Below are 26072 nucleotides of genomic sequence, written 5' to 3'. Positions count from 1 at the left end.
ACAGAATTTAACAGCAGTGATGACGTAACTGTTTGATCAAAGCCATGGTCGACTTCATAAAATACAGACAATATCAAGCTGATGACTTGTTGATATACTTCCACATGTGAGAAACTGTACAACCAGTCTCTAACTGGAAAGACCCAAAGCAAACAAAACATGCAAAAATAATAAAATGAACATTTGATACACAGATATTAAAAGAGGAAATACCTATATGCACACATTTTCTCTACTATCTGGGATTCTAGCTAAGTACTGGGGGAAAGGAAAGGGCTTCAGAAAAAATACCATATCCACTTCATCTCCAAGAAATACTGTAACATGGAAACAACTGAAATGTCAATACTGACCACTATATTTTGGTACCAAAATGAGTAATAGTAGTTCCTGGTACACCTACCACCCTCCAAAGAAAAATTGCAAGTTGAACTTGCTGAATGTTCAAGCTGCTGTTTTAAAAATTCTAGTTATTGTGTATGAAACACAAGAACAGATCCCAATTTGGGAGTTAATGCAAATGTGCCATGAAACAATGGTTGTGTTGATCGAAACTCGCTGGATTTAGTTAGTACTATAAGGTCTTAGAAACAAACAGAATACCAACAAAAACATCCATAAAAGCACACTTATTAAAGGCAAGGGACATGCAAGAATAACAATAATGTACTACCACTCTTAAGTCATAAATACAACATTGGCTGTATCAAAATATGTTCTTTTTACCCAAATTTCTATTCTGAAACCACATTGTGTTGATTGATAGCCAAACAAATTTAATTAATGTTGGTATCACAATCAATAATGTGTGGAATATGCCTACCACATTTTACTTCATCACACTTCTGCATTAATGAAAGACCTTAAATTATCATGCCATCTTTTTCTGCCCACTATCAAAGTGAATATTTCTTAGTCAATTACATGTTTCCAGAAATTAGCAAATAATTTTTTTGTCTCCATTTGTATTTTTATTTTGCATCCCTTTACTTTGTTTTCAGTTAATCAGCAAAGGAGGAAGATACATAGTATAACTGTTTCCCACTGGTAAAGTTAATTTAGCAATATTAGACAGCAATACAAACAGCTAGTAGTTCAATTTATTTGTGCAGTCTTGAAATATACATTCGTTTTGTTTGTGAAACTAAAATGATAACATAAAAATCAAGCAGAAGTAGTATGAATAGCAGGCCTAATGCCTGTTAGTGAATATCTTGAAATGTTGACCACCCTCCAGGTGCAGCAGTAGCAAAAGAATAAAAACTTTTTATTTTTCAAAATATTCATTAGACTTCTTGGTACACAACTTGCAGACAGAGATAATAATGTATCTTTTACATATTTGCAAAGTAAAGGGGGGAACATATTTCAAACAATATACATCTGTGTTTAACAATATAGTACACAATTTTAAAGAAAGGGGACAATCCAAGTAATGAACATTTCTGGTGTGCTAATGTCATAATACAAAGATAGTCCTGAAATTAATATGTTACATCAACTACTATGCTTAATTAAACAAATAGTTAAATCATCCACACATTTGCTGCTTCTCTTCCGACATGTACATACAGTACAGCCAAGCTACTGCAGATGATGTTAGTGACATACAGATACAACAGCAAACTGTGAGCTTGATATTTCCTCAGTAAAGTGTTTCTAACTGAAACTGACATTTCACCACATCTAGTTTAAATACACGAGCAACATAAAAATGAACACACATTAAAGCAATTACACAAATATCTGATTAGCAGTGTACTATGTGAAAATTTCCATTTGTCCACCCTCATCCAACCATTTATTGGAAATGTGGCATTGCAGCAGAACACTTACATTAGGTATATTCACTGCAGACAGAACACAGTCCACTTCAATCCAATGTGATTGAAGCTGCAAGAGCTGTTTCAATCACTTTCTTCTTTTTCATTCATAAAATATCAAATTTCACATACATAACAGCACAGCATTATAGCTACAGTACTGTCCTGACAACAGATCTTTTTGTGAATTCTTTTTTCTTTTTACTTACAGCTGTGTAGTGTATGGTATTTCTAAAATCTACTGCATGTACTTTTCTTTATTTTGGCTAAGAATTCTTGCCGAAGACTTTGCATCCAGAAATAACTCAGCCACTTCCTGAACATCATCCTTTGTTAAAGTTGAGCGACCATTGACTTTTGCAGTCAGAGCTGCTGGAGTGAGGAGCTGAACAGCATATCTCAATGTAGTGCGAGTACCCACATCACCAAGAAGAGACAACGCCTCCTCTTCAATCTGGAGTCCTTCAGTTGATGCCCTTAACTTCAATATTTGTACCATATCATCTCTTGAGTATGGAAGGGTCCTTATAATTAACAATCTATCAAGCAGATCCAATGGAATACCATGTGGTGATATAATGTCCTCTGTACCTCTAATCACACACCGACCACGATTTGTAGCAAATATAACTATAGGGGCTATTGCACTTTCAAGAGCTCTATGCAAATATGTAAAAGTTTCTATATCAAGCATATGAACTTCATCAATAAACAACACACCTGGCACAAGTTCAGCTACACCTTGATCTATATATTTGTTGACGACTTTGTTGATTTCTTTTCTCAGTTTATCAGTAATTTCTGTTTTTTTGGGCTTCATTAACTGCCCCATCATGGACAAAATATCTTGTCCACCTTGTGGCTTGGCGTTTGCTACATCCAAGTCATGAAGAGTAACGTCCTGTATTACCTCTTTCTTTTTGTGAACGTCACCTTTTGGCAATGGAACATATTCCTCAGCTTCTAGATCAAATTCGGTTGCGTAAGTGTCACTACGGCCCTGCCTCTTGACAGCACCGCTATTAGCTTCAATATATATTACATCGCCTGTTTCAACTTTGCCTTTCTGCAATGATTCGTATATCGAAGGGTCCAGTTTAAGCTGTTTTGTTCCTTTGGCAGTCTTAAGCCCGATTATGACATGGCTAATAGTTTTCCCGTAACCACCCAATGGGTTTTCAGTTTCAACAGGTGTAAGCTCTGTCACTTCACCTTCATATACTTCTTTCGTTTCCTTTATCCGTAATCCAATAGCTCTCCTGAAATTCTCCATTAACACTTCCGTTTTCTTAATTTCCGAACTAAACACTTCAGATCCTACCATTGGGCAGAATGGCACCTTACTTCCCAACTCTTGTGCTATAGCAAGCGCTATTGCAGTTTTTCCAGTTCCTGGCGGCCCAGCTAAAAGGCAAGCTCGCCCGGCCATTTTCTTTGACCTAATCATATCTACGACTATACCAGCAGCTTCCCGTGCCATTTCTTGGCCAACTAATCCAGCAGCCATTGGAATTGCTTCACCATTTTCATTTAACCCGAGGCCTTTAATATGACTGTGTGCGGATATGCGCTGAGTTTTTGCGGTACTTTTCACCTCTTCTATCTTCATGTTGATAATATCGTTTAAAACAAAGCGAGAAAGAAACTAGCACATGGACACTAAACTCTCATGTTTCCATAACAACACATTCAAAACCGACACTGCACTCGCACGCAATACCTGATATCGAGAGTACGCTGTTACCAGCAGTGCTACCAATGTCTGAAACATCCAACATACAATATTTTGTGTGAGCATTAGTTTTCATTATTTAACCCTGCTGTGATATTGAAATTTATATGCCACAGCAGAAAATAATAAGAAACTTGTTGTATTTAAATAAAAAAGTCATTTGTAAGCAACAAATTACTATAGAAATGTATCACCTATAAATGTATTATCTAGAGGCGGCAAAGCAGCTGTGTCTTTAACATCCTTGACACGGCTCTGCGACCTTTGCTATTAGGCATAGGCAGTCGCAGTGTATTGTAAACAAATTGGAGTTACGAGTTAGTGTACAGTGGTGTTGTTATTGCTGTGTTGACATGTCAAGTTGTTGGCTAAGTTTACTGTAAAGAATGTTGTCCACGTTTTGTGGCAGAAATGCCACACGCGTACTGGCAAACGGTTTACTGTTTGGAAGTATTGCAGAATTGAGTACTTACCGAAGTAAAATTGCCCTCGATACTCTATACCCTACGAGCCGGTTAACAGTAACCACTCCAAAAAAGGTTTTTCCTGCGAACATGTTTTTTTGTAGTTATTAAATGATGCAAAAGTTATTTGTTAACGTATTGTTCGTCTTATGTGGTTTTTCCCGTTAACAGATGCCAGAGGATAATGTCTTCTCCGGATACATACCAACAGGTAATATTAACCCCCCCCCTTTTTTTCCCTACTACAGAAAGTTCCATTAATAATGATGAAATAAATACTTCTAGATGTAAAAGCTATGCATACATCATAAGTTTATTGTATGAAGCTTTAATAGTTTTCACCATGGCAGTGGCGTGCAGGAGAAGGTGTTTCCTTCGCCGCCCCCCCCCCCCCCCCCCGATAATTTTTTGCGAACGTGCATGATTCTCACGATGTCTCGACCCCCTGCCCCTCCTTTCCTCTCCCTCCCACCCTCCCATCTGCTGCTGTGTATCAGACCCCTTGAACACTTGGTTTATGTTATAATTTTGCTAATCAACAGTCCGAAAAATGCGTCTGTTGTGTCTGAACGACCATAGATTCTGTTGATACATTTTTATATTATTTGGAGTTGGATGTGGTGTAGATTGTAGTTCAAACCCCTATTCTCTTTCACTTTGGAGAAGCAGACGGAGGAAAGTTGTAGTAGATTGTATCATTGTGTGTCATACACAACACATTTGAAGACTTTGGTATGGTTATAAAGATTGCAAAAATGTGAATAATCTTTTGCCATTTTTGAATAACACAATATATTGAAGATAATTTGAAGTGGCAAAATAATCTGAGTCTGTTGCTGTAGTTTGAACTGTTGGAACTAAGAGCATATTTATCAGAAAGAGCAGTACCAGTTCACGGCAAAATATATCCATGTTGAGTACAATGGGCAGATGAAATCTTCAAGGTTGTAGAAACAGGTTAAGGAAATCTTCCACCACAGTCAGCGAATGTCATAAAAGGCAGATCAAGGGAAAAACCAAAAAATATTGACACTAAAATGCCAATGAAAGAGTGGCTCCAAAAGAGAAATAGGGCTATAGCATAAAGGATTATCTGGCATGAGAAATAATTAAAATCATATACGGAAGCGCATGATCACAGGGAACATGTTTGCTAAAAATCTGCTGTATTATGCTGATGCTCACTTCTAGTCAGTTGCTATGGAAGACAAATGACACCAGAGAAGACAAGCTTGAAGACTGGTACTTGAGCATGTGTAATAGTAGTAGTAGAAGCTACAGACTGGATTGCTTTCTTAATATTTCTTTAAGTTTTGTGTATAGTGGCAGAATGTGTGTAATGCAAGAAAAACAATCACTGGCACTCTATTTACATCATAATTGTTTACTTCAGTCTACCTTCAATTTCATTCAGTTTCATAATTATTTTTTGTAGCATCGCATTTGTGCCGATGACATTGTAATTCTGTCAGAGACAGCAGAGGACTTGGAAGAGCAGTTGAATGGAATGGACAGTGTCTTGAAAGGAGGATATAAGATGAACATCAACAAAAGCAAAACAAGGATAATGGAATGTAGTCTAATTAAGTCGGGTGATGCTGAGGGAATTAAATTAGGAAATGAGACACTTAAATTAGTAAAGGAGTTTTGCTATTTGGGGAGCAAAATAACTGATGATGGTCGAAGTAGAGAGGATATAAAATGTAGACTGGCAATGGCAAGGAAAGTGTTTCTGAAGAAGAGAAATTTGTTAACATCGAGTATAGATATAAGTGTCAGTAAGTCGTTTCTGAAAGTATTTGTATGGTGTGTAGCCATATATGGAAGTGAAACATGGACGATAAATATTTTGGACAAGAAGAGAATAGAAGCTTTTGAAATGTGGTGCTACAGATGAATGCTGAAGATTAGATGGGTAGATCACATAACTAATGAGGAGGTATTGAATAGAATTGGGGAGAAGAGGAGTTTGTGGCACAACTTGACAAGAAGAAGGGACCGGTTGGTAGGACATGTTCTGAGGCATCAAGGGATCACAAATTTAGCTTTGGAGGGCAGCATGGAGGGTAAAAATCGTAGAGGGAGACCAAGAGATGAATACACTAAGCAGATTCAGAAGGATGTAGGTTGCAGTAAGTACTGGGAGATGAAGAAGCTTGCACAGGATAGAGTGGCATAGAGAGCTGCATCAAACCAGTCTCAGGACTGAAGACAACAACAACAACAACAACAATCGCATTTGTAACAGTAAGTACATTCTTGCCACATGTTAAAGCATTGTTGTCTCAATCATACAAAATTTTGAAGTGAGTGTCACCTCTGTGCATGTCTTACGCTTTGGTTTCTACACACAATTACTATTTGCATACATTGCCATTTGCAGTGAGTGAAGTAATGCTTGCTGTATCTGTGGACATGATAAGTCACATGTGCCCCGGGGTCTTGCCACACAGGGATCTCAGCTTTCATCATAGAACTAGTGGATTTGAACCTGGAGTTCCTTATCTTGTGCTGTTGAGCCCTGCCAGTTCTTTTCTTACTAAGCTTTAAATATGATTCAATGGCCATCGTGGTTGTGGAATATTGTCTGCTGCAGGGAAAGGGGATCTAGGCATAATTGCTTGGATTGCAACAGTCATGTAAGCCTCTACAAGAAAAGGTCAAGCTCAAGGTTTGCTATGGGATGATAGCTGTTGAGACAAACCACTCTTTAGCAGAGAACCACTTGGGTATCTGCCACACACTTGTTCTCTAACACTGTCGAAGCAAAGGGGGTTTGCCCAGGGGTCTCTTATTTCCCTAACTGTTTGCAAAACACCAATGGATCCTACATAAACAACAAACACTCCTAGCCATTTGGATGGTCTTTTAGGCAGTAACCACATCTAAATAAAGAAAGAGATTTTGGACAGCAAATCCACCATATGTCTTCAAAAACTACTGTCAATATTATAAGAAAAGAACAGATCCAGTCATAACTAATGTGTTTATTGTAATTAAAAGAGAGGAAAAAAATTTGAGAAACGGTCATTTTCCTGCATCAGTAAAGTACTAGAATGATTTGGAGGTTCACTAAAATTCAGTAAGAGGCTGTGAAGTAGCATATTACACAAGCAAATTGTGACACACCTATAGGAAAGTACTGAACAGCTACAGAACAGCACCTGCTCTAAATTATAGTAAAGGGGTAGCCAGACCGAGAGACATAATGCACTTTGACACCAAATGAATTACAACAGAAATGAAAAAACAAAGGTGTGACTGAAGGCAGAAATTTTACAGTAAGAGTAAACAGTTAGTTTAAACTGATTGCAGTCTTACATTTCAGTGTCTCTAAAGATAGTGCTTATGAAACTAACTCAGTGTGGGCAACATGCTGCAAATGTGGTTTAGCTGCCCACAAAGTAAATGCTACAGAAACACGTGTGTGTGTGTGTGTGAGAGAGAGAGAGAGAGAGAGAGAGAATTGCTGTCAGTAACTTCTAACACGGGAAAGGGAATGTCCACTCTTCACAGAGGATAAAAGAATACAGGAAATGAAGTTCACTCAGTGTATTATGAACTCAGACAAGATTGAGACAATTGTAACTATCCAACTGCCTCAATTTATGGAACCATTTGTCTCATCAATGACGCAGCATATACCAAAGACTCATGTTGACATCCAGACAATATCTTACACCTGTAAATATATCAACAAACCTGTGCCGCTGACTAGACAAAGTGCTGTGTGCCTAGTACAGAAACAGTGGTGACAGAAGACTGTGATAGAGATTTCCCAAAATAAATACTTCAAATGGGACTTTTTATCAACACATCTCTCATAATGTGCATAAGTAAAATGGTTAATTTCTTTGAACAGAGGGTGTCTTATCTGAGCTTCTTGAAATACTGTGTAGTTTTATATGCAAGTTAAATAATAATTTTCCACTTTGATTCAAAAGCCAAACCAGCAGTCAGGTACCATGTCTTCATGAATTATGCAGCACTAAAACTAATTATTCTGCTGCACCTATTGTGGCCAATTGTTGCTTCATCTTTTTCAAAAATTGGGATAAATTTGCAAAAAGGTCCAGACTAGAATGAAACCTAGAGAAACAGAACATTAATGTAACTAAAAGGGGCGTTTGAAAAGTCCGAGAGATGGCACCACTGGTGCGTATCGAGGTCATGTTTAGTTAGTAGCATCTTTATAAATAATGCACACCAAGTTTCAGCCATATTGGTCTCTTTCTTTGTGTTTGGCATTCGTGTGAATCAAGGAAGTGAAGTGATTGTCAACAAATGGACGAAAAAGAATTTCGTGTGGTGATTAAACATTACTTTATGAAAGGCAAAAATGCCTCAGGAGACTAAAGAAAAGCTTGATAAACATTACAGTCACTCTGCACCTTTGATTAGAACAGTTTATAAGTGGTTTCAAAATTTTCGGAGTGGCCATATGGGCACAAGTGATGCTGACCGCTTGGGACGGCCTGTGGAGGTTACAACTCCAGAAATCATTGATAAAATCCATGATATGGTGATGGATGACAGAAGAGTTAAGGTGTGTGAGATTGCTAGTGCTGTGGGCATCTCGAATGAACGGGTACATAATATTTTACATAAACATTTGGACATGAGAAAGCTATCTGCAAGATAGGTTCCGTGATTGCTCACGCTTGACCAAAAACGGAATCATGTGAAGTGTTGCAAGGATGATTTGCAACAGTTCAGGAAGAATCTGCAGGACTTTAAGTGTAGTTTTGTCACTGTAGATGAAACATGGATACATTACTATACTGAGATGAAACAACAATCTAAACAATGGGTTACCAAGAAAGAATCTCCACCAAAAAATGCGAAGACCATTCCTTCTGCCAGAAAGGTTATGGCGACTGTCTTTTGGGATTCGCAAGGGATAATCCTCACTGACTACCTGGAAAAGAGTAAAATTATTACAGGTAAATATTATTCATCGTTATGGAACTGTTTGAAAATAGAGCTGCAAGAAAAACGCTGGCAATTGGACTGCAAAAAAGTCCTTTTCCATCACAACAATGCACCAGCACACACCTCAGCAGTTGTGCTCGCAAAATTAATGGAAATAGGATTCCAACTCGTTTCACGTCCCCCTTATTCTCCAGACTTGGCTCCCTCGGACTACTATTTGTTCTCCAATCTGAAGAAATGGCTGGCGGGACAAAGATTTTATTCAAATGAGGAGGTGATTGCAGCAACTAATAGCCATTTTGCAGACTTCGACAATTCCTATTATTCGGATGGGATCAACAAATTAGAACAGCGTCACACAAAGTGTATAAGTCTAAAAGGAGACTATGTCGAAATATAAAAAAGGTTTACCCCAAACACGTAAGTAGTTTTTATTTTTGCACAAACTTTTCAAATGCCTCTCACATATGGAGATTATAAAAGCCAGTGGTTTTGAATCTGCTTATTTCATGGACACTGAAAGTTTTATGTTTTAATAATTCACAGTGTTAACAGCATCATAGCAATGTACACCATTTCAGAGAGTGACAATGGTGATGCTCCTCCCCCCCCCCCCCCCTTCAAACACAGAGAGAGAGAGAGAGAGGAGGAGTTGTTTCCTAATTTTGGAGGCTGACTGTATCATTCCTTCGTTTAGTGCTCCTTGTAGAAAAATTTGTAGAAACGTGATCAATTCTCATTGGCACATCATATGGGATTCGACAGAATGAATAGTATCATCCGAGTCACATAGTACAGCATTTCTATTGTGCTGTACAGCATCGCTGTTGTGCGTGTGCATAATAAGTATGCACGCACGTTGAGGAAGGACGGGCATGTGCGATTATGGCCTTATGAAGTTCACAGCTTAGAGCATTGACCATCAAGGAATATTCAAAAAATAAGTCTCCATTTCAGCGACTCTTTTGTCACCGTTTTAAGTTGAAATGATGTGATTAAATCTCAGATCATCAGCTGATTGTTTGGTGGGTGCCACAGTGGAGGACAACTGTGTCTTGTGCAAAGAGGCAATGAAGGGCACAACAGACTCTGGAGCGAGTGGAGGAGGCGCGTCTGAAGACCTCATTTTTCTGCTGCCAGACATGCCTTGGCTCTAACAATGTCAGATTGTTCTTTAATGACCTGCACTTCCACACACACAAGTTGCAAGTCATACGGAAACCAAATGTTTAAGATAAAGTTGCCCGACGAACCTACAACTTGCACTTCCGAGAAATTTTATCAGCTGAACTGCATATGTGAGACTACATACTGATGTTGGATGAGGCCAGTTTTCATCTAGATGTTGTTGTAAGTACATAGAATTATGGTTACTGGGCACCAGGTAAACAACGTAATGCTCATCAGCTGCATGAGAAACCCCATCACTGTGACTGTGAAGTCTTGTGTGGTTTTGTTTGGCATCATTGATCCATATTTTTTGAAGATCTCCATGGTCATGCAGTAACAGTTAATAGTAATTGTTGTATCCAAATGTTTAATGATGTTCTCCTTTCGAGATTGTACATTGATGTACAGCTCCAACAGGAGGGACAACAGCTCATGCAACCTAATAGTCCGTGAATGTCTTGCAGCATCACTTTCCTGGTTGGTTGGTGTCTAGATTTGAAGCACAATCACCAAGTGATGAGGCTGGCAACACTGTACAAGAACCAACAACTCTGATACCACTTCATTCACAGGGCTGTTAGGTTGGATTATGTCCTTAGTGCAGTACCAGATTAATTTGACTGCCCCTGATTTCTTCTTGTGGGTATACTTGAAGAGTCAAGTGTATGCTACACATTCTACACAGTAGCAGAAGTCAAGAAAAGGATACTTACAGCAGTTGAAGAGATCCCATTGAACATGCTGAATCAGGTGATGGAAGTATTCGTTTGCTGCATAGAGGAAAGCACAGAACATGATGGCATCATATTGATATATTCAAAATAAAGTACAGAGCATATATAATATGTAAAGGCATACACTTTTCTTTGTTTTCAGTGTGTTCCAATAAATGTGTCAGTTTGTTTTGACATTATGTCCTTTTTATGTCCTGCTATTCTGCCAGACCCTGTATTTGATTTTATATTTTCATAATGCTATACTTTTCTTCAGTTTTTACCTCTAAAAATAAACTTATCCTTATATATATTTTTCCTTTCAATCAGAGAAATTGGATATAACTTACAGCCGAAGCTCTGGACCTGGGGGACAGAATGTGAACATGGTGAATACCAAAGTAGACCTCAGGTTTCATATTGAGACTGCTGACTGGATTAATGATGACATTAAAACCAAACTGTTTAAAGAGGTAAATGAAACTGAAGTATTTAATTTTCATTGACACTTCATTTGCAGGAATATCATTCCTGTACAGTAGAGTCAGTCAGTTGTGGTGTAACCTGATTAATTAAAGGTGTCATCATATTTTAAATGAAAGTGGAGTAATTAAGTGAAATATAAATCACACATTTTAGTCATTACTGTGGTTTTATTAAATATAATATCAGTTATTTCTGCTCATTAGAATTCTCATTATTTTTTTGTAATACTGTCTTCTCCTGTGTTGTTTGCATTACAATGACTGCAGCTCCACTGTGGCTATCGACTCAATCATCAAACTTGTTTTTGATGTCACATGGCTACTCAGGTACTTAGATGTGTCCATGGATTTGAGTTTTTTAATGCCAATAGTGTCCTGATATTCAGAAGCAATATCATTATTTCAGTTTGTAACATTTTGGTTTTGTGTCTAACCCTAGTGCATGATTTGAGGAATCTGGCATCCCCTTCCAGTATATGCATCTATGATCACATCATAACAACACAACAGTAAATTTATTTCTTTAAGTTGGGTTTTCGTACAACTTTGACCCCTGTACAAATTTAAGTTTTCCCCTCAGGTTAAGTAAACACCATTAGCATGTTTTACATCATTTATGAGGTATGTTAAAAAAGTAATGAGACTGGCAACACTATACAAGGACCAACAACTCTGATGCCTTTTCATTCACAGGGCTGTTAGGTTGGATTATGTCCTTAGTGCAGTACCAGATTAAACTTGCTGCAGTTGCTACACAAGTGTTGAGAACGTCAGAAGTCCGAACTGGCAAAAGTCTGAGCAATGCTGTTACATCAGATTTTATGGAAAGTGTGTTGTAATAGGTACTGTGATTTAGGAAGAGTCATAAAGGGCTTTTGGAGAATGTTCTGTATTCAAAGACCAAGTGTTCAGATAGCATGAATCCTTTTTCGCAGGCTGTGATGAAGAGGGGGGTGAATTACATGTAGGAAGACCTTCAACCTCAAGGATGGATGACAATGTGGAAAGTGTGAAGCGTCTTCTGAGGTCAGATCATCAGTTGACGGTGATAATGTAAACTGGAATGTGTTTAGGATGCCATCAACTTTCAGTACAAGTTTTGGGCACACAAAAAGTGTGTATAAAGATAGTTGCAACAAATTAACAGAAAAATAATTGAAAGAATGTGTGTCTTGAGCTTCTGGAACTACTACATTTCAGTCATTTTATCACAAGTGAAGTGTCTTAGATTTTTTAATACTATCCTGAGACAGAATGCCCATCTTGGGAATAACACACTGTGAATATTCCCCATACAGAAAAAACAACTATAAGTAAATCCAAATCAAATGGGTGTTAATTTTTTTAATGTAATTTTATTTTATTTATTTTTTGTCAGTTGGGAGCTCATCTACAAACATTTTGTGCCTCTGGGACAAACCATCAATCAGACTTTTTACCAGGAAGTAGGAACAGGATGAATTGTCTGCACCCAAAATTGCACACCCTTGGATGCCTTGTCATATGGCAGTCCTCAACAAAAAATTCTTGGCAATAAATAGCATTCCTGTGATACCACAGCCCCCCCACATAATCCTCATATCACAGTACATGTGACCTTTTCCCCTAGCTCAAAAACTGCTTGAAACAGTGTCATTCTGGTATTTTGGTTACCATCGGGTAGAGCATAACTGGCTAATTTGAAAGCCAGTTCTGCAGAAGCCTTACAGAACTACAAAAAAGTGGAAACATAACCTCTGTCACTGTGTATGTGCCTGAGGGAGCTATTTTGTAAGGGACAGCTTTGATGTGTGTATGTACAAAAAAAAAAAAAATCTAATTATGCACCTCTCAAATACCAACAGCAAAATAGAGGGCATAAAGGTCTCAGGAAAAGAACATAACACATCTTTTCATGTTGAACGACTACCAATCTTAAGTGATACTTTCCAAATTTCATCATATAGCACGCTATCAAAAGCCTTTTAAGAATCAGTAAAGCAAATATATAGGTCATGCTGTTGTTGAATACTTTTTTCATGAATTTTCTGCAATGAGAACTTTGTTTTAGCAGTACCACAGTCTATTTCTGCGAGTGGTCTTTCAGATGAATGTGTATAATGGTTTTGTACCTTTCTTTAAACATGATATTTCTAGGTGCTGTTATTTATCTCTTTATTTTATTATTATTTATTCTTTCACCCAGACAACTATTGATGGAACATATGCAATAGCATGTCAAATAATATCAAGTTGTTGATAGAATAAGAAAAAGCATATTTCTGACTGCCGAGAAATATTCATTGAGAAGCTATGTTACAGATCCCACATTTATAGTACTGTTTTGTGAGCCATTGTGCCATGTGGGAGTGGCAAAGAACTGTACTAGCATGTCAACCTGTTAATCAGTTAATATTTAAACAGGGTATGATAGGATTAAATCTGTGCTCTGCAGTTGAGTATGCACTGATATGAAACTTCCTGGCAGAGTAAAACTGTGTGCCAGATCAAGAATCAACCTCGGGACCTTTGCCTTTCAAGGGCAAGTGCTCCACTGACTGAGCTACTAAAACACAACTGATAACCTGTCCTCACAGCTTTACTTCCGCCAATACCCCGTCTTCTACATTCTAATCTTCACAAGTTCTCCAACAAAACTTGCAAGATTGTGAGGATGGATCATGAGTCACACTTGGGTAGCTCAGTTGGTAGAGCACTTGCCCAGGAAAGGCAATTGAGTTCAAATCTCAATCCAGCACACAGTCTTAATCAGCCAGAAAGTTTTGTATCAATGCTAAGCCATGTCTCTACAATATCATTTCTTTCAGGAGGGCTAGTCTTGCAAGTTTTGCAGCAGAAATTTCTGTGATGTTTGGAAGATACAAGGCGAGGTACTGGCAGAAGTAAAGCTGTGAGGATGGGTCGTGAGTCGTGTTTTCGTAACTCAGTCGATAGAGCACTTTCATGTGAAAGGCAAAGGTCCCAAGTTTGAGTCTTGGCCTGGCACACAGTTTTCATCTGCCAGAAAGTTTCAGGATATGACAGGTTTACTACCAGATTTCAAAATGAAGTTGCGCATCTGTGTCAAGAACAGACATGCAGTTTAAAATTTCAGTGTGAAAAGTTGTGGTGTCTCATGGTGGACAGTCAGTTGGAATTTATTGTGAATGTTTCAGGTATTCCATGTTCTCCATTCTCATTTAAGCCTGCAGTTGTTCTGGAATGCAGAAAATAATTTTATGATGGAGTGTCTCCATCACAGCACATAGCACAAATATTTTGAACTGCCTCTACTGTCAGTACCCTTGTGTTAAACACAATGTAAAACTTATGTCACCAATGTTAAGACTTTTTTCCACCTGTCATTCCATTTTTAACACTTAATACATAACCACAAGAAAATACTGGAACTTAAAATTAAAAAATGATACTTCAGAAATATACTCTTAGCAACACGCATTTCAGCATGCCAAATGCTTATGCACTAACCTAATATTTTCAGGTAAATTTGAACTTTGATGGCTGCTTAATTATATACTTCAGTATTCCTCATGTTGTATGCTGCACGAATAGTCATCACACCGCTATTGTTACTGGACAGTGTCCCCTAGATTTATCTAATATATTTTGTGCAAGAGCTCGCATTATGATAAATAATTCCCAGGGTAGCCCATCGCCTATTTAGGCACCCAAGCTATCCTAACTGGGTACCGAAAGGTGCAGTACAGCGGTGGACTCATGGTTGTAGTCAATAACATATGGACTATAAAAGAAAAGTTTCTCCATTTGTCCATGTTTCTACAATTTCTGTTGAGTATATTCATTTTTATTGATAAAGTGCTGTCCTTTATGATACGCTACAGAATTTTGCGTGACACTAAATAAGGAACTAAATAACACAGTGTTAACATGAGCAGTCAGATTTTTCACCGCATTTTATTATGGAAGGATTTAAAATCACAGTCTGCATGTCCAAACTGAGAGTGATAGTAAAGTAGCAGTTGCTGAAAATCGTATTTTAAGGAGGCAGATGCAGAAGAGTGTGGGAAATGTTGAGCATGTATTTAAAATCATGACATCATTAAATATTTATTTGTTTCAGCATAGAACAAAAATCAACAAGGAAGGCTACTTAGTAATTCGGTCAGACAAGACTCGGTCACAACAGTTAAATTTGGCTGATGCTATGGAAAGATTGCGATCCATGATTAGAGAATTAATTGAACCAAAGGAAGAAATTTCTGAAGAAACTTTGGAGAAACACAGGCGAAGGTAATTTTTTGGCAATATTGATTTAAAACTTTTTGTTTTCCCTTTTTTGACCACATGCATGTGGTTGATTATTGACAACTAATAGGTAGCTGGAGTTGGCCCAAATAAATATTGCCCATCACTTCTTTCATCCAACGAAAAGTGTTGGCGGAAAGCATTGGCTTGTTTCCCATTACAAACAAAATTATTTTTAAAGGGGAATTTTACATTCCTATTCAATAGACAGTCCCAAATTAGCCTAGTGTGATATTTGTTTTATTGATATTTATTAACAGGACACTAAAACACAAAGAATAATCAGTACTCCAGCAGTGACTGAGCAGTGCTGCTGTGTGATGGTAGCAATCCGCACAGGCCAGGGCATTGCTCAGCCGTTGGTGGAGTATTGGTTGTTTTTAAAATTTTTAGTGTCTCTATTAATACATATTGACAAAATGAATATTGAAATAAACTAATGTTGGGCTGCTTCACCAAATGAACACGTAAAATTCTGCTTTAAAAATAATTTTGTATGTGACAGGAAAAATGCTTTCCATCAAAATCAGTCATCACATAAAATATGTGACTGACTCCAGCTACACATTGCAAAAATGAAAATGTGCCTGTTGACTCTTATGAGGGACTTCCTGTGTGTGTCCGAAAAGAAAAAAAAATATTTTTTTTAAGTAAGGCAGTACTACTGATTTTCAGTAATGTGTTTTCCCCACTAACCTGTATTTTTTTTAAATTGTAGTATCAATTTTATAATTTCAGGAAAGAAAAAGCCGTGCGTGAGAGACTGTTTGAAAAACGACACAGATCACAAGTGAAGCTCGATCGGCAAGCACCTGCTGTTGATTTCTAGGAGATTTTAGACTTGGCCATCTCTTTTTGTATTCAGAAATTCTCTGGTATCAGCTGGCGTCTGGCCACATTCACCCAAGTTGAGTGACAAAAACTTGGACTTTGTAGTATGCTGTGAGAGGCATTTGTACATGTAGCAAAACACAATTTGTGAAATAAACTCTTAAGGAAACACTTACTAGCTGGATATACACGTGGAATACTTGTAAATATAATTCAAACAGTATTATGTGTACATAATCAGAGATTGTTAAGGAGGCATTACCAAACAACATGTAGGGAAATAATCGACATAAATTTTGAATTGCACTCAGAGTTGTTCCAAAGATCATTTTTGCAGGTGGAGGAATGTGTTTTACTGCCATGGGAATTATGAATATTGAAATAAACTAATGTTGGGCTGCTTCACCAAATGAACACGTAAAATTCTGCTTTAAAAATAATTTTGTATGTGACAGGAAAAATGCTTTCCATCAAAATCAGTCATCACATAAAATATGTGACTGACTCCAGCTACACATTGCAAAAATGAAAATGTGCCTGTTGACTCTTATGAGGGACTTCCTGTGTGTGTCCGAAAAGAAAAAAAAATATTTTTTTTAAGTAAGGCAGTACTACTGATTTTCAGTAATGTGTTTTCCCCACTAACCTGTATTTTTTTTAAATTGTAGTATCAATTTTATAATTTCAGGAAAGAAAAAGCCGTGCGTGAGAGACTGTTTGAAAAACGACACAGATCACAAGTGAAGCTCGATCGGCAAGCACCTGCTGTTGATTTCTAGGAGATTTTAGACTTGGCCATCTCTTTTTGTATTCAGAAATTCTCTGGTATCAGCTGGCGTCTGGCCACATTCACCCAAGTTGAGTGACAAAAACTTGGACTTTGTAGTATGCTGTGAGAGGCATTTGTACATGTAGCAAAACACAATTTGTGAAATAAACTCTTAAGGAAACACTTACTAGCTGGATATACACGTGGAATACTTGTAAATATAATTCAAACAGTATTATGTGTACATAATCAGAGATTGTTAAGGAGGCATTACCAAACAACATGTAGGGAAATAATCGACATAAATTTTGAATTGCACTCAGAGTTGTTCCAAAGATCATTTTTGCAGGTGGAGGAATGTGTTTTACTGCCATGGGAACATGCATGATGTGGTAGGTAGGCTGCTAAGTGCTGCATCGGGAGAGCTGTTCTGGGGCAGGGCAGAAGGAGAGGGAGAAGCAGAGAAAAAGAAAGGATTATGCAGATCATCCGGGGGAACAGGAGGCCTGTGTGAGGCTGGTGTGGGAGCAGGGAAGGTGATAGACACAGTGACTATTGAAGATTGAGACTAGAACTTGAGATCGGCAACTTTGTGCCCACATGAATGGCAAAGAGACTGCTTGACCAAGCAGTTGCGAAGAATACAGTGTACGTGACTTTGGTGAGCCCATGCCCTCTGGATCCCACCATCAACACCAACTTTTCTGAATTGTGCATGTGGAAACTCCCTCTGCAACAGGTCTTTAGTTCCCATGACATTCCAGACCTTGTTTGTCTCTGTCCTCCACTTGCCTGCTCCCACTCCAGCCTCAGACATGCATTTTATCCTCCCAGCTCATCTGCATAGTTCTTTCCCATTCTCTGCAACTTCTCCTCCTCTCCCACCTCACACCACCCCAACACAGCATCTCATGATGATGCACATAGGAGTTCACTATCTGCTTGTCAAATGTTTTTGTGAGTTACTCCATCTGATGAATGACTTTGTCCAATAGCTAAACCTCTGATAGTTCATTTTTAAATGTGCTTGTCTGTTATTCATTGTCATCTCTGTGTGGTGAGTAGCACTCTATTCTTTTAATTCATGTTGTTATTCATATTAGCTTGTAATACTGCTTGTGCAACTAAAGGCACATAAAGGTATATGTGCTACCAGTTTGTAATAAATATTCAACAGTGGAATAGGAGTAATTGCCTAGAAGAAAGGCATGTAGGCTAAATTTGCATTAATTGTGCAGAGGAGCAGTTACGTCAACAGTGACTAACAAAGAAATATTCATCATATTATCTTGCTTCAGAACTGACCACAGATGTTCCAGAATGTTAAAACTGAATGACTGTGCCCTCCAAGGGAAATAAAATTCGTCTACATGTCTTCAAACCACATTGTGAACTGGAGCAGTTTTGGTTTGGAAGACTTAGCAAATATGTGGCCCTTAGGATGCAGTTAAGTGCCATTTGCAAATCATTTAGTTCATTTGTATTGGACTTCGTAATACAAGAAAATTCCCAAAGAAACAAAATTGTGTGAAGATATTGAAATAAAAGTAATGTAAATATAAATTTATAAACACTTAGCTGACACTGCTCAGGTGGGAAAGACATCAGTGTTACCATCAATATTATTTTGTAACCTAGCTGCGTGATGTAGTTCCTTGGGATAGGTACTTTCAATTTTGTTGCAAGTCAGTTACAGCATCATAGTGGACAAATGAATTTAATTACATTATCTTCAAAGCAATGCACTATTTCTTGTTATTTGACAGCTATAGCAGAAAGTTACTTACAGGCTTATCATACAATTTTAAGAGTTACAAATGAGAGAAAATGAAAATATAGTTTCATGAAAATAGGAACGAAAGTATACTTTTCTTAAACTTCATTATTTAAGTATGCACCTACAATGTGCTCAGTTTCTGTTTCATGTTTTCACCCTGGGATAGTATGTTTGTATTTCATTGACTTCTGATATGTTTAAATAAGTATCTTGCCATTGACAATTATAATTGGTGCATCTTTGCTTTTCTTGGGCATCATTTATATACAAAACTGACATAACCATTAATTACATGCTTGTGATTCAAGAAATTGTTTCTCTCCATCTCTCAGAAATTGAATACCATTTTTACTTTTCAGAGTTTCTTATTTGAATGCCAGTCAGGCTCATTCTGCTGCTATAGGAAAAATGCTAGATGTTCACAATACAAGATGAACCAAATTCTTTGTTCTGTAACATCCTCTTGCTAAATCCAGGTGTTATCAGTGTTTACACTGTGGTGTAACCGGGATTCTTCAGAATAATTTGTTCCAATCTTATCCTCTTACGCTGACGAAAGATGTTCGTGAGAAATGAAAATATGTTTTAGGTAGCTATTAAGTGTAGAACGTCCTAGTATGCATGCTCTCAGAGTGCATACACAAGAATATAAGTGATAAAAAACAACTGATAATTATTAAAAGGATTTTCATTTGTTTAGTTACTAATTTCAAGGCAAGACACTTCTGTGTTGTAATTGTTAGTGATGAGCTACAATTTTTGTTCACTCATCATTGTAATTGAACTTGTATACAAAAAACAATGGGTGTAAAATACAGAACAGATGGAGCTCTCTTCCATCACCCACACATTGCTACAAGGTGAAGATGTCCAATGGAATGGCCACACGACACTGCATACAGAACGACAAAAGTAATTAACTCCGAGAAAACTGAAACCGCAAAGTATTTAAAAGGTAAAGTTGACACACACACATGCATTAGGATGACAGATCATACATGAAGTTACAAATTCAACAAGTAACATGCAAATGTATACATTTATTAGAGAATCAAGCAGTAGACAGTTGAATCATCTGACAATCAGTACCAGTAATAACATTTAAAGGGCAAACATAGTTGGCAAAAATCTCAAAAAAGTTCTTGGCCAATTTAATCAGTTTTTTACATGTTACTCTAACAAACATTTGAATGTACACAGGCATATTTCTTAAAAACAACAATGTAAGGTTTTCTGTTAAAACTAAACTGTGAGAAAGAAATGCTGTGCTGGGCTGTACCGTGAAAATGTGTGGCTTCGTTTGCTTTCTCGCAATGGTTTTAACTATGATGGTAGGGCATATACACCATTCGACAAACTATTTCTCACACATGTATTGTAATATGCTGTTGCTTTCTTCCTTGGAATCTGTTTTAATAGAAAACCTACATGTTAGGAAAGCTGTATTTATGGCTTATCAGTTTTTGATTAGAATACTACTAATTAATCTGAATTGTCCAAAACTTTGTAATGCTACTCATTTGCATATTAATACTGTGCAAAATAATGTCACTGAAACTATTATCCTCACATATCCAGCAGCTGGAGAGGTCTCTTTCATATCCTGTATATTAGTGATCCCCATACCCATTCAGTTTAAGTGAATCAAGGTTTTGTTTGCAGTAACAATGAGAAAGGCTCAAGGTTGGACATTCAGATATTTTGGAATTAATTTACCCACATACACAGACACAAGCATACATTTGTGGCCTTTACAAATGTCTGCTTGTGTCTGTGTATGTGCGGATGGATGTGTGTGTGTGTGTGTGTGTGTGCGAGTGTATACCTGTCCTTTTTTCCCCCTAAGGTAAGTCTTTCCGCTCCCGGGATTGGAATGACTCCTTACCCTCTCCCTTAAAACCCACATCCTTTCATCTTTCCCTCTCCTTCCCTCTTTCCTGACGAAGCAACCGGGGGTTGCGAAAGCTCGAATTTTGTGTGTATGTTTGTGTTTGTTTGCGTGTCTATCAACCTGCCAGCGCTTTCTTTTGGTAAGTCACATCACCTTTGTTTTTAGATACATTTATCCCACGTGGAATGTTTCCCTCTATTATATGGATACTCTGTAAGTTACACTTAAGTGCCTGGGAGAGGGTTCATTGAACCACCTTCACATTAATACTCCATTATTCCATTCTAACAATGCACTGGAAAAAATGAACACTTGTATCTTTCCATGCGAGCTCTGATTTCCCTTATTTTATTATGAGGATCATTTCTCCCTAAGTAGGTCGGCGTCAACAAAGTATTTTCACATGTGGAGGAGAAAGTTGGTGATTGAAATTTTGTGAGAAGATCCTGCTGCATCAAGAAACACATTTGTTTTAATGATGTCCACCCCAAATTCTGTATCATGTCCATGCCATTCTCTCACCTATTTATCGATAATACAAAATGTGCTGCTCTTCTTAGAACTTCCTAGGTATTTAGCTGAATTTACAACATTTAGATTTGACTGTGTAACCGAAGTTTAAGGGGATTCCTTTTAGCACTCATGTGGATGACCTCACACTTACAAGAACCTCACAGTTTCAGGAATTATGTTTTCTAAATCCTTGTTGACTGTGTGTCAATAGACTGTTCACTTCGAGGTAATTCATAATGTTCGAACACAATATTTATTCCAAAATCCTGCCATCAGCATACTCTTGAAAGGAAGGTATACGGTCTGGACTGGAAGACTTGCCTCCATTAAGAGATTTAAGTTGCTTCTCTACTTCAAGGATACGTACTTCTAAGATGCTTGTGTTGGCAACTGTTTTTGATTCAAATTCTGGAATATTTCTTTATTGCTTTTGGTGAAGGAATTTTAGAAGGCTGTGTTTAGTAACTCCGCTTTTGGAGCACTGTCACCATTGGTACTGTACAAAAAAGGCATTGACTGTGTCTTGCCACTATCATACTGCACATACAACCAGAATCTTTTTGGATTTCATGCCAGGTTTTGAAACAAGCTTTCATTGTGGAAACTATCATAAGGATCTCCCATTGGAGTCCATACTAAATTATGAAATTCTTCGAAACTGGAAGTCCATGCTTCTGTGTTGTTTTGCCAGCCCTCCTTGTTACCAATTTGCGTGAGACAGTATTCAGTTAATCTACATCTACATGACTACTCTGCAATTCACATTTATGTGCTTGGCAGAGGGTTCATCGAACCACAATCATTATATCTCTCTACCATTCCACTCCCGAACAGCGCGCGGGAAAAACGAACACTTAAACCTTTCTGTTCGAGCTCTGATTTCTCTTATTTTATTTTGATGATCATTCCTACCTATGTAGGTTCGGCTCAACAAAATATTTTCGCATTCGGAAGTGAAAGTTGGTGACTGAAATTTCGTAAATAGATCTCGCCGCAACGAAAAACGTCTTTGCTTTAATGACTTCCAGCCCAACTCGCGTATCATATCTGCCACACTCTCTCCCCTATTACGTGATAATACAAAACGAGCTGCCCTTTTTTGCATCCTTTCGATGTCCTCCATCAATCCCACCTGGTAAGGATCCCACACCGCGCAGCAATATTCAGGGTGTATACGACCCGGGAAGAACCCGGGAATTTTTTCATCCGGGAGAAAACCGGGAAAAACCCGGTAATTTTTTGGAATTCCAGGAATTTTTCGTTGTTTTAGCTTTCAGTTAAATTTTTGTAATATTGCTACTGGAGAATGATACTGCAGCAATAAAATATAAACGAGAGGGAAAAAAAATAAAACTTTAGTGGCAAAGGAAATGTGCAATTTACAACAACAAAACACCGTGCACGCACAAGTGTCTGCAAATAGCAAATATATGTCAAAGGCCATAGGGCGCAAACTGTAATTCTTCGTAAGAATAAACTGCTTGAAACTTCCTGGCAGATTAAAACTGTGTGCCCGAGAGAGACTCAAACTCGGGACCTTTGCCTTTCGCGGGCAAGTGCTCTACCATCTGAGCTACCGAAGCACGACTCACGTCCGGTACTCACAGCTTTACTTCTGCCAGTACCTAGTCTCCTACCTTCCAAACATTACAGAAGCTCTCCTGCGAACCTTGCAGAACTAGCACTCCTGAAAGAAAGGATACTGCGGAGACATGGCTTAGCCACAGCCTGGGGGATGTTTCCAGAATGAGATTTTCACTCTGCAGCGGAGTGTGCGCTGATATGAAACTTCCTGGCAGATTAAAACTGTGTGCCCGACCGAGACTCGAACTCGGGACCTTTGCCTTGCGGGGGCAAGTGCTCTACCATCTGAGCTACCGAAGCATGACTCACGTCCAGTACTCACAGCTTTACTTCTGCCAGTATCTCGTCTCCTACTTTCCAAACTTTACAGAAGCTCTCCTGCGAACCTTGCAGGAGTGCTAGTTCTCCAGGCTTGAAACCTCCAGGCAGATTAAAACTGTGTGCCCGACCGAGACTCAAACTCAAGCCTCTTGCCATTCAAAGGTGCTGTACCAGCTGAGCTAACCCTGGCAGGACTAACGACCCACCCTCACAACTTTATTTCTGCCAGTACCTCGTCTCGTACCTTCCCACTGGCAGAAGTAAAGCTGCAAGGATGAGTCATGAGTTGTGCTTAGGTAGCTCACTTGCAATTGAAAGGCAAAGAACCTATGTTTGAGTCTCATCCCAGCACACAGTTTTAGTCTACCTGGAAGTTTCACACCAGTGCACACTCTGCTGTAACGTAAAAATTTCATTCTGCATCAGGCTTCATAACAATACGAGAAAATTCCACGTGAAATAGTAAAGCATCTAAATGGTGTGAATGTATTGCAATGAAAGTAAAGTAAAAACACTGAAATACAAGTTTATTAACATTTACCTGACATCATCCAGGTATGAAAGAAATCAGTGTAATTGCAAACATTTGCAACACTGTAAGCTCACAGGTAATGATATTCAATAACTAGTCCTGCATATATGCTTGTTTGTCATCCAGCATACACAGATCTGAGTTGAAAAGAAAAGTGGAGGAGGACTCACAGAATCATAATTTTCTTGGCTGATATTTGAAACTGCGATTTTTCCACCTCACTGGACGAGAGGTGCCTATTATATTAAACAATATGTGACTTGTGGCTATGTTCTATACATTAATTCTTGTTTTATGTCTAATGCAACCTGTTGACTCTAGACAAGGAGGCAATTATTTCTCTGCCTTGTGTTGTGGTTGCATGAATCACAGTTCAACTTAATTTTTTAACATCATCTTAAACTGTAATGAATGAGAGGTTCACTCTGCAGGGAAGTATGCACTGATGTGAAACTTGCTGCGTGCACCTGAGTTCTCTAGTCTTGGTCCGGCACACAGTTGTAATCTGCCAGGAAAAAAGCACTTAACTGCGAAAGGCAAAGGTCCTGAGTTTGAGTCTTGGTCCTGCATAGTTTTAATCTGGCAGGAAATTTCTTAATCTTAAACTGTTTTTGCTGTGGAACAGTTCTAGGCATGTATTTTACTGGACCAATATTACATATAATTTCAAATGATCACTGCAACAACAAGATTATACACATGGTTGGCGTGGGGGAGGGGTGTTGAACTTTTCTATATTCTGAAAGTAGTGAATATTTTGAAAACCTCAGTTCGTGGTTTGCTGAAATTGCAGGCATTATAATTTTGTGTAGAGTGTCTAACATTTCAACAGAAAAGTTTATATCAAAATGGCAGGTAGTCATATCTTAGGACTTTATGACTTGAAAACACATTATGTATCTATTGGTACTCTGGATGTAGCCTGCTGTCCTTGTAAACCTTTTTTGCTATATTCTGTAGAAATAAGTAAAACTGTGCACTGCGTATCACAGATGCATAGAATACTGAACTCAAAAATTTATATCATGTCGACAATTTTACTACAGTTACGAAAATTTGCTTTGCTATTGTCTTCCATTTCTGATGGAGAGTAACAACTACCGAATTCTCTAGTTTCTTTGAAAACAATAAAATGTGCAACAAATGGAAAGGTAATATGTTTAATATAAAGCCCCTATACTGATAGTATATTTCTGATGGTTCATTTATACAGCAAAATTTTAATTTTAAAAGATTATAAAGCATCTCACTAAATAACCCCCTAACCCGCCCCAAAATACTTAAGTATAACATTTAACAAGAAGTTAATACGTGGACGTTGAAGATTTTAACCCCCCTCATTATTATACTTTCGCTTTAATTATTACTCCCAATGGCCATACGCTGCTTTTTCACTTATTGTAATTTCATCCCTCTGCCCCATGACTACAGGGTTGGGTTGGCAGTAGAATTGCCATATACTTGCGAAGTATGTATTTATAGTAACTCCATTAAAATTGTCTTCAGTTCTTCCAACTGCTAACAAGTCTTTCTCCTCTACATATTTTCTTTCTACCTAATTTATCTGACCGAAAACTTTTTACGCATCATCAAACTGTATTATACGGTAACCTCGACTGACTTGAATCAGTTCTCACACAAAGTCCTCGCGAACAGACCTTATTGCACAGTTACAATATTCATTTGGACTGTGTTGGCATACGTGTAATGGAGTAGACAGATGACCAATTAGGTGACGCGATTTGTACAGGTAAATATGTTTTCATTTATTACCTTTAGCAGCTGTTTTCGTGTGTAGTTAAAGTCTTGCTCACACGGCGAATGAATTTTAAGATGGGGTACAGTAACACTTGATGTATTTGCACATTTTCTACGGTTACGCTAATAAAAAATGAACATCCCGTACAGAACACGAAGCATGTTTACCTGGTGTGATTAGTAAAAACGAAATATTTTTAACAGAAATGGAACCTTGTGGTTAGAAAAATGAAATATTTCTAAGAATTTAGCCTGAAATATAAGCAATACTTATGGCCCATAAGACTTAACGGGCGCCTCGGCATTTGTTAAACGTGCAAGGTTGACAGTGTAAAAACATGATTATGTTAGGTTGTCACTCTACTTAGTGCAGTTCCCAAATACTTGTGACCGGCGCTACAGTACCCATGACGGATTTCGTCACCCTCCGATCACATTTTACCTCAAACACGAAAAATGATTACGAAATGTTGGAAATATAAAACAGAGAAAAACAGATTGTGCAGACACG

General features: G+C 37.9%; 3 protein-coding genes and 1 long non-coding RNA gene across 5 annotated transcripts in view; 2 read left to right on the top strand and 2 right to left on the bottom strand.

Moving 5' to 3' along the window:
- Nucleotides 1-1078: 1078 nt before the first annotated feature.
- On the bottom strand, nt 1079-3566 carry LOC126161979 (ruvB-like helicase 1). The gene has a single exon (XM_049918175.1). The coding sequence runs from the start codon at nt 3430-3432 to the stop codon at nt 2062-2064; it is 1371 nt and encodes a 456-aa protein (XP_049774132.1). The 5' UTR covers nt 3433-3566; the 3' UTR covers nt 1079-2061.
- Nucleotides 3567-3805: 239 nt separating this feature from the next.
- Nucleotides 3806-17372, top strand: LOC126161981 (peptidyl-tRNA hydrolase ICT1, mitochondrial). Of its 2 annotated transcripts, none has more exons than XM_049918181.1 (5): nt 3806-4094; nt 4191-4230; nt 11165-11307; nt 15401-15570; nt 17105-17372. In XM_049918181.1, exons 1-5 carry the CDS (start codon nt 3942-3944, stop codon nt 17193-17195), a joined length of 597 nt encoding a protein of 198 aa, XP_049774138.1. In that variant the 5' UTR covers nt 3806-3941; the 3' UTR covers nt 17196-17372. The 2 variants fall into 2 exon arrangements, with proteins under 2 accessions (XP_049774138.1, XP_049774137.1); XM_049918180.1 differs by lacking the exon at nt 17105-17372 and adding an exon at nt 16324-16591.
- LOC126161982 (uncharacterized) lies at nt 17147-25859 on the bottom strand. Its single transcript, XR_007534983.1, has 2 exons — nt 25577-25859; nt 17147-19854 (listed from the first exon to the last, which is right to left on the bottom strand). It is a non-coding gene; the product is annotated as an uncharacterized LOC126161982 (long non-coding RNA).
- Nucleotides 25385-26072, top strand: part of LOC126161980 (thialysine N-epsilon-acetyltransferase-like) — a 106242-nt gene continuing 105554 nt past the window's right edge. The window contains exon 1 of the mRNA XM_049918177.1: nt 25385-25553. The gene's annotated coding sequence lies outside the window, so the exon portion shown is untranslated. The remainder of the gene's footprint in view (nt 25554-26072) is intronic.

Source organism: Schistocerca cancellata, chromosome 2 (genome assembly GCF_023864275.1).
Source record: "Schistocerca cancellata isolate TAMUIC-IGC-003103 chromosome 2, iqSchCanc2.1, whole genome shotgun sequence".
Lineage (NCBI taxonomy): Eukaryota > Metazoa > Arthropoda > Insecta > Orthoptera > Acrididae > Schistocerca > Schistocerca cancellata.
The sequence above is the reverse complement of the archived record's forward strand: the minus strand, read 5'-3'. Positions and strand labels throughout refer to the sequence as shown.